Raw genomic sequence first — 9,175 nt, 5'->3', positions numbered from 1 at the left:
GTTGGGTGGAGAAGGAGAGATGGGGGACTGAGAGAGTACAAGAGACAGTGAGAGAGATGATGAAGGAGATACAACAATACAACTGTACAGCCTGTATTCCGACAACAGTAAGTGTCAGAGGTCGACAGGAAGTAGGGAGACCTGCCCAGCAGCATAGGTCCCCCAGCGCGTGTCGGCCCTTGGCCTTAAGACTCAGGGAGGTGATGGCTGAGGGTGTTCACGTGGACCAGACTTACTGTGTGCCCGGCAGGAAAATAAGTGACAATGGTGGTTTGATTGGGCGTCATTTGGAGGTCTCTGGTCCATTGAACAAAGGTACAGGTCTTATCTTCATCAATCAGGAGAAAGCTTCTGAAGGCTTCTGGGTTGAGCACCAGTACCTGTGGCAGATACCCGGTGCTTTAAGGTTCAGTCCAGGTTTCATGGCCAGGATCTACGTACTGTACCAAAATGACGGAACCCCCCCACCAGGTGTCCGTCTGGTTGGTATCTGCCTCCACTGGTTGGGTGGAAAGGGAGAGATGGGGGAGAGACAGAGTGATTTTCTGTCTCTCTCTCACTGTCTCTGCTATCCACTACACAAATAACACAAATGTGTGTGTGTGTTATTCTGTGGTGTATTTGTTGTATGTCCATGTTGTGTCTCAGCCATACACACACAGACAACAAACCTGCTTCAAATTCACAAAAGCTGATTTTAACCTCAGCACTGAAACACAATTAAAATATAAACAGACACACACACACACACACACACACATACAGATATTAGCTGCATATGAATATTTACTGTAGTAATTTAGGTTAAATAGCAGCTTCTGGGCATAAAGTCCCTCAAGGCTTTAATGATACATACACACAGACACACACAAACAAACACACATGCACACATGCACCCACACACTAAAGGAAAGGATATGTGTGTGTCTGTGTGCATGTCTGTGTAAGTGTGTGCGTGTGTTAGCTGGTAGCACTTTTCAAATAATTATCATAATTATTATGATAAAGAAGTGAAAACGTTAAAACTCAAATAAATATTTAACAGTCCTCCTTTAGAAAGAGTCCACAAGTCCAACATGTTTGTGTCTTAAACATGTTTTAAACTGCTGATCAGGCAGATTATACTCATAATACACACTAATCCTTGTCTCATCAGTGCACTCTGTCTCTCTCTTACACAAACACACATCTTCAAACAATAATCCTATGAATATGATCGGGGATTTGGGCCACAACACTAATCAGGCTGACATCTCTGGACAGGATTAAGAGCACACACACGTGCACAGGCACATGCACACCCTGCAGTGTCTTGTAATCTTTTGCTGACAGTGTTTTATAATCTGATGTCAAATAAATAATTTGGTTAATCTGAAGATCAACATCTTGTTGAGTAGGCAAACTTCCTGCTGTTAGGGAGCTGACCTGTTACCATGACCACAGTCACATCAACACCCTCATGTGTCACCTAACCTCCTGGAGTCATCTGTCTGTCCGAGTTTTAATTTGCTCTGTTCTCAGGTGGGTGTGGCCATTCATGTTGGGATGATTAGTGATTATCTCTGCAACAAGATGTGAATGAACAGAGTGGTGTGGTCTGTTAAACTGCTCTTGTGTGGTGAATTTAGGGGACCCCCCCCATCCTCAGAAACACAAATCCTCCTCCACAGCTTCTATCTCATCTCTCACGTTAAACAAAAGGAGCCTTAATCCGGCTCCTTTAATCCTTGCTGGGTTTGCAGACGCTGCGTCTCAAGGCAGCACTTTAATCCCAGAGGCCAGTGGGGCCGATGGCGGCGTCTCCGCTCGCCAGGGATCCTTTCACTAGCAGCTTTAATCTGACCCGAACCGACCAAGAGCTCCCAGGAAGTCCTGCTCTCTGAAGAAGAACTTTCTCCGTCTGTCGCTACAGATAATTCTGCGCCAATGTGGATTTGAGGAGATTAAAGCTACAAAGAATTCAGCATTTTTGAATTACTAAAATACAAACAGGAAGCAGGGCGGGAGGAAGACGAAGAGGATGAAAAGGAGGAAGGGGAAGAGGAGGAGGAAGAGCAGAGTAAATTCATGAAGAGATGAACTGTTTGTTTATTGTGTGACAGAGAAACTATGGCCACAACAACAGCTCCACAAAGATTAGACCACAGAAGAAGAACAAGGAGGAAGACACAGATTTCTTCTGAATAGAGAAGGAAGGAAAGGAACCATGGAAGGAAAGAAGGAAGAGGGAGATAATTAACTCACTGAGGACTCAACACACACACACCTGACTTCACACTGTGTGTTTAATCTGTGAGCTTCATTAAAACCCTGACGAGACAGAACAAAGAGCTGACTGAACACACACACACACACACACACACACACACACACACACACACACACACACACACACACACAGGGGGAAAAGGTAAAGTCCTGAATCAGCGACAGTCCTGAACCTGGACACACCAGGTCATCAGGGAGTGTATGTGTGTGTTGCTGAGTTAACAGTAGTGTTGTAATTATAGACCCTCTTCTCTCATTTTTCTGCTTCTGTCCAGTTTGTTTTTCGTTCAAATGTATCATTGGAAAGGAGCACACACACAAAGAGACACAACAGTGAAAACACAACTGACCAACAACAAACTGAGTGTCACTCTGATGACCGGGCACGCTCATTAGACTCGCTCCATCACCACCGTTATTAGGGCGCAGCGGCCATCTTGGACTAGGACTGCTGAGTTTAATTTCATTCTCTGCTGCTTCACACACACACCCTGCATCCGCCATGTGTGCAGCAGGAAGAAGCAGCCAAATCAAACACACCCTTTGGCTTCAGAGTCAGAGTTGAAGCTCCATCTCAGTGATGTCATCATGTCACAGTTTCAAAAAGAATTCAGAAAGATTCTGAACCAAGTTCTGTTTGTCTGGAACTTTATTCTGAAAGGGAATCAGGAGCATGAAGATGAACGACATCCAACAGCACAACAGCTACACAGCTCAACAATCATACAACAGTCACACAATAATGTTCACTCTGTTCTTGTTGAGCTGTGTCAAACACACACCAGCACACCAGGATTCTCACTAATTGACAAATTCATCATATTGATGAGCTTTAGCCCATAATCTGCTGCCGTTCAACATTTTCATCTTCACATTCTGCACCAGAGAAACCAGAGAACCAGTAAGCCAGTACCAGGAAAACCAGAGAACTAGTTCCAGGAGAACTTGTAAGCCAGTACCAGAAGAACCAGAGAACCAGTAAGCCAGTACCAGGAAAACCAGAGAACTAGTTCCAGGAGAAACCAGTAAGCCAGTACCAGAAGAACCAGAGAACCAGCAAAAGATTATCAGATTATCTTTTCAGTTTATGAATTTTTTGTAAGGTTAGAAGGAATGAAGGAGAGGAGACATGAACAGGGCAGAACAGGATGAGAAGGAGATGAAAGAAAAGGAAGGGAAGGGAAGGGAAGGGAAGGAAAGAAGGAGAGGAAAGAAAAGGAAGGGAAAGGAAGAAAGGAAAGGAAAGAAGGAGAGGAAAGAAAAAGGAAGGGAAGGGAAGGGAAGGAAAGGAAAGAAGGAGAGGAAAGAAAATGAAGGGAAAGGAAGAAAGGAAAGGAAAGAAGGAGAGGAAAGAAAGGGAAGGGAAAGGAAGAAAGGAAAGGAAAGGAGAGGAAAGAAAAGGAAGGGAAGGAAAGAACGGAAAAGAAAGGATGGGAAAAGAGGAGAGGAAAGAAAAAGGAAGGGAAGGGAAGGAAAGGAAAGAAGGAGAGGAAAGAAAAGGAAGGGAAGGAAAGGAAACGAAAAAAGGAAGGGAAGGGAAGGGAAGAAAGGAAAGGAAAGGAAAGAAGTAGAGGAAAGAAAAGGAAGGGAAATTAAATGTGCAGAGGACAGGAGAGAAGGAAAAGCAAGAAGGAGACAAAGAAAGACAGCGAGAGGAGGAAGAGGAGGAAGAGGAGGAGATTTTCCAGCTGGAAACTTGGACGCGGACTCTCCGTAACTCCCATGTTAAACCCCCCTCCCCTCCCGAGACCGGACCAGTTCCAACAACCCAGGCCCGGTCCCGGAGCGTCCCGGCTCACCTTTAAAGGTCTCCGCCCGAGCGCCAGTCAGTCCCAGTAAGCCCAGTAAGAGAAGCTGGAAGATCAGGAAAGTTCCGGTCCGCTCCATGTTTACACCGAGACCCTCCGGAGGAGGGGGGGGGGTCCTGACAACTCTTCTTCTTCTTTTTCTTCTTCTTCCTCTTCCTCTCCTTCTTCCTCGCTGCTCCTCTTGTTACGGTCTCTCCGGTTCTTTTTCCGCCGTTTCTCTTCAGACCAGAGACCGAGTCCGTTCACCGAGCAGTCTGTGACGTCACAGGGGGCGAGAGACTTTAGGAGGAAACGAGAGAGAGAGAGAGAGAGAGAGCGCGCGCGCGAGAGAGAGAGAGAGAGAGAGAGGGAGAGAGAGAAAGAAGTCAAATAGAATTATTTTATTTGTTCTTTGATGTTTTTTATTATATTAAATTAATATTGTGTCATATTTTACCTTATTTCATTAAAGCATTTGACACCTGGAACTAATTCATGTTTATTATTTTATTAAAGTAATTCTGAAAAACCTATGAACATTTAGATTCTTTATAACTTTAATAAAGTTAAATTGAGTATATTTATGCTCATTACGAAAAAAAGCATTAAGGATGTTGAACTGCGCGTTTTGATCAAATGTCCGTTTAGAGAGAATGAACATTTCTGAAAATAATAAATGTGCTGTCAGATAAACGTCACCTCTTTTTTTATTTCTGCTATAATATGAATATATATGATATATGAGATTTCAATTGCAAATGCTAATCCATTTAATAAATTTATTCTTAATTTATGACTATTCCAAAATAGTCATAAATATTTCCAGATTTTATTGTATTATATTTGTTTTATTCATGTGTATTTTTTTTTTCTTCCGTCGTTGTTCTGTATATTTTTATTTTTGACTTTATTTCCACCTTCGCTGTATTTCATGTGAAGTGGTGAGAGAATGCCAGTGCTGCCCCCTGCTAGGCCTTCGCTCTCTGCTCTCACTGGGCCCGGTGTCATTTTCAAAATTTCTCTTTGGAGGAGTCTCACATTCTGAAGGAGGAAACATCAAAGTGTTCACAATTTATTTCATTTCGGTTTATTAAATGCGACATCATCTTCATCAGTGCGTATGTTAGTGAAGGGAATAATGAGATAAAGAAACTGTTGTGTCTGCTGCCATCTGCAGGACAAACCGAGGATCAAGAGCAGAGCAACAGCACAGACTAATGATTGTAATAATAATAAGAAGAAGACCCCAGAATCAATCCTCATCAATCCCATCAAACGTCAGAGGAAACTATCGAAAGCCAGACATTAGGCTGCCCATGAACATTTGGACATGTGATACATAGGCCTTAAAAAATCCTATCATCATCATCAACATCCTGATCTCGGAGGTAGCCAAAGAAATCCTGCTGCATAGTCCCCTCCACCACTATGTAGCTCTCAGGTAGTTGAAGAGGGCAGTGAGCCCCCCATCCAGAACCTCCTTCACCGGCTTCATCAGTGGATTGTGGATGATGTGCAGTCCTTTATCCAGAGGATGACAGGCCAGTTTCTCCAAACGGGCCAACTGGTGCATCTCCTGAACATCATCATCATCATCACTATCACTGTTGTCTCTGGTTGTCTGTACATTTAAACTTTGGTCATTTTGGAAACAGATGAAGGAGTTTTTACCTGTGGAACATCTTTTATGTCGTTAAAGTCCAGATTCAGCAGCTCCAACCTGGATCATATCAGATAATCAGATTAAACTAATAAGAAGATCAAGTCAGATCAAATAATCAGATCAGTTGTGTGTGAAGACAACTGTTGGGTTTATCTGATGAGGGTCAGCTCAGGTGTCATGTTACCTGTTGAAGGTGGAGTCAGCGTTACCTGGTGAGGCAGCAGAGGGCCTTGGGCAGGGAGTGGAGGCTGTTTCCCTCCACAATAAGGATTTTGAGCTGCACCAGAGCCTGGATGTTCTCTGCCAGGTTCTCCAGGTGGTTGCAAGCCAGATGGAGGAACACCTGTGGGGATAGACGTGACTATAAAATGCGTTCTGGTTTTGTTGTTGCTGGTTCCGAGTCTCTGAACGTACCAGAGACTTCATGTTGTAGACGCAGCCTGGGATGTGAGCAATGTGGTTGTGGCTGAGGTTGAGCTTCCTGAGTCTGGTCAGACTGGACATAGACGGAGGCAACGAGGACAACTGGTTGTTGGCTAAACTGAGCACCTATCAGGGAGGACATCATAATTGCTGTTTCATCAGAACGGCTGTACTTGGCCTCCTGCTCTGCACATAACAGAAGGCTCCATCCAACTAGACTTCAGTAGTATTTGTAGAAGGAAGACAAGTACTCTTTGCAGTATTGTTCGTATTTGTACCTCCAGCTCTGTGCAGGCTCCCAGCTCCTCAGGAACTTCAGTCAGTTTGTTTCTGTAGGCGAATAACACTCTAAGTCTCTTCAGCTGACCGATCTCTGCTGGCAGGCTGCTCAGCTGCAAACAACAACGACAAAAAACAATGATTGTGACAGTGTGACAAATAGACAGGACTGTTGGGGGCGGGGTTGAGGGGTTGATGAGTAAGTCAAGGTCATAGGTCAAAATTTTGTCCAGGTTGTTGATATTCAAAGTCGTTCTAGTTTCTGGTCAGCCAGGAAAGAAGCATCTTGAACGGAGAGACCTGAGGGAGGCAACCTGCAGGTGGCAGCCTGTAGGAGGGGACCACTAGAAGGTCACCTGTAGTGAGAAATGATGACCTAGAGGAGTTGCTGGCAGTTCTCTTGGTTCTCAGTCCAACCAAAGTGAAGGCTGAGGTTCAGGAGAAAACAGGAGACAGAAACTGGATCCTGATGGATTATAGTGGGGGGGATTATAGCCTTTATTTAACCAGAAGACACAGCAGCTGCTGGGAGAGATAGGGGGAGGGGTTAGCACCTTGCTCACAAGCTTCAGTTCGGTGTGTCAAGTATGAAGACCTTTTCTTAAAAAGTTGTGATCGTTGCAGGAGCCACCTGATGAGACTCCCAACCTAGTGCCAATAATACATGCTTGCACTAATCATTCATTACCACCTGTATGGAAATCAAGTGATTACTAAATATTGAATCAAAGACAAGATCAGCCGATAACAGGCTTAAAAGGAGCTCACCTGTCTGCACCTGGATGGGCTGCCATGAAGACAGCAAAAGAGAGGATCAGTGTCAGGGTTCAAGGTCAGAGTTCAAGGTTCAGAAACAGGGCTTAGGGTCGGAGTTCAAGGTCAGGGTCAGGGGGGTTTACCTGGTTGCCCCACAGGTTGAGGACCACCAGGTTAGACAGCAATGCCAGCTGAGGAGGAAGACTCTTCAGACTGTTGAGAGACAGGTTCAGTTTATCCAGCTCTATCAGCTCCCACAAGTCTTCTGGGACTTCCTGAACAACAACCACAAACAGATTGAGTCTGTCAGGAAGTTCATCACTTCCTGCTGTGGCAACGGATTCTCATAAAACTAAACCTGAAGTACTGTAGCAGAGCAGCTAACTGCTAATAAGCAGCAGAGCTACAGGAGTAGTCAGCCCTTATTACACCTGTACATCTGTATACAGGTACAAATCACTGACAAGTTATCATTACACAAGCAGCAATAAAAAGAAACCTAACAACAACGGGAAACCACACAATGCTGTGAAGTCTGACCCCTACGCATTAGACCAATAGTGGAATGGACAAGAGCTAGATCTGGGTGTACCTTCAGTCCTCGCCGGGCCAGGCTCAGAACCAGGTATCCAAACTGTCTGACAGTGACTCGTCTGATTCTATCAGCCGACGTCAGACTGTCCTCCCTACCCACAATCCTCTGTTCCTCCTTCATGTCATCCTTGCACACTGCTCCTCCCATCCCTCGTGCTTGTCCTCCTCTGGTCTGAGGTACACCTGTTATTGCTATCCTCACCAGAACCAATAAAAGGGTCCAGTCCAGATGGGTCTGTGATCTGGAGAGTCCAGTCCTGGAGGCGATCTACTGAGGACGGTGCAAAGTCAGCTCGAACATGTTGTTTGCCATCCTGATGTTGTCCAGTTGTCTCCGCTCCAGGACCAGAACTCTCCTGAAGTCCTGTAGGTTAAAACAACCATCATAATCATCAAACATCTGTTTCATCTTCATCATCACAAACATCTCAGACTTCTTACCTAGGTTGATGTTCAGACCGGCTGGAAACCAGGAGATTCACATGATCTGCTGGCCAATTTACCAACCATTAATCAGTTCACTGTGTTTCTAACAGACTGTCTGATCAGCTGTTCTGTTCAACACAGAGAAGAAAGTGGATCTGAAGACAAGCACTCATGACTACAGCAACCCCCAACACACACACAGACAGTTGCTGCTGTCAGTCAGTCTGACTCTCACTGATGACACAGTAGAAATGAGCAACTGTGAACCATGAGCAAAGATTGACTCTGTCTCTGTGATGTCATCACTGATGTCTGAAGATCAAAGAAAGCTACTCCATTGTCGCCATCTTGCCATTATATGGCTCCGCCTCCTAAACATCCGCTAATCCAAATATGCATAGTATTAGTTTTAGTTTTAAAAACTGTCCCTGAACAGCTTCTGAAAGTCTCCAATTAACATGGGAGTCTATGGGATGGACTCACTGTTGGAGCTGGTTTCTAGTGGTCTGAGGAGGAACTGCAGGTCTTGGTTCATGGTTCTGCCTCAGAGGGTTAAAGTGATGACCTCAATCCTTAGGACATCAGCATCTCTTCTACAAGTTCAGATTCCAAAGTCTTGGTTCAAAACTGCAAACAGCACCAAGGAAGAACACCTGGATCCTGGTCCTGCAGTTCAGGACGAGGACTTGGTCCAAGTGGCTTCAGTCTCTGTAGGTATTAAGTTGCGGGTCCCGTGGTGTGAATGTGACTCCTCAGTCTAATAATAACTGATATCAACACTCTGATACAACAACAGGTGTCAACACAGTAACAACACAACCTAATGGGGGAGTTCAGAATAAGGGCTGGACCTCCTTTATGGACACAAACAGGAAACAGAGACGTGTCTTCTTTTAACCATGCTTTTATTTGGTGTTGCACATGAAGAATTTTTTATTTGAAGGAGTTTTAATCTGAAGTCACAATTCAAAGAGATGGA

General features: G+C 44.6%; 2 protein-coding genes across 3 annotated transcripts in view; both read right to left on the bottom strand.

The window, feature by feature from the left end:
• ptprma (protein tyrosine phosphatase receptor type Ma) overlaps positions 1 to 5,057 on the bottom strand; it is a 34,785-nt gene extending 29,728 nt beyond the window's left edge. Inside the window, exons 1-2 of the mRNA XM_029529636.1 lie at positions 4,973 to 5,057; positions 4,068 to 4,355 (exon numbers count right to left, since the gene is read on the bottom strand). Coding sequence (XP_029385496.1) covers positions 4,068 to 4,155 — 88 coding nt within the window. The 5' untranslated portion in view covers positions 4,156 to 4,355; positions 4,973 to 5,057. The remainder of the gene's footprint in view (positions 1 to 4,067; positions 4,356 to 4,972) is intronic.
• A 79-nt stretch (positions 5,058 to 5,136) lies between these two features.
• On the bottom strand, positions 5,137 to 8,876 carry LOC115060885 (leucine-rich repeat-containing protein 30-like). 2 transcript variants are annotated; one of them, XM_029529020.1, is made up of 9 exons: positions 8,680 to 8,876; positions 8,212 to 8,324; positions 7,769 to 8,134; positions 7,320 to 7,451; positions 6,420 to 6,533; positions 6,133 to 6,267; positions 5,928 to 6,061; positions 5,727 to 5,775; positions 5,137 to 5,631 (listed from the first exon to the last, which is right to left on the bottom strand). In XM_029529020.1, exons 3-9 carry the CDS (start codon positions 7,916 to 7,918, stop codon positions 5,482 to 5,484), a joined length of 864 nt encoding a protein of 287 aa, XP_029384880.1. In that variant the 5' UTR covers positions 7,919 to 8,134; positions 8,212 to 8,324; positions 8,680 to 8,876; the 3' UTR covers positions 5,137 to 5,481. The 2 variants fall into 2 exon arrangements, with proteins under 2 accessions (XP_029384880.1, XP_029384881.1); XM_029529021.1 differs by having other exon boundaries at positions 7,769 to 8,126.
• Between the last annotated feature and the right edge of the window lie 299 nt (positions 8,877 to 9,175).

The sequence above is a fragment of the Echeneis naucrates genome, chromosome 20, assembly GCF_900963305.1.
Source record: "Echeneis naucrates chromosome 20, fEcheNa1.1, whole genome shotgun sequence".
NCBI lineage: Eukaryota > Metazoa > Chordata > Actinopteri > Carangiformes > Echeneidae > Echeneis > Echeneis naucrates.
This window is presented reverse-complemented; position numbering and strand designations above follow the sequence as displayed.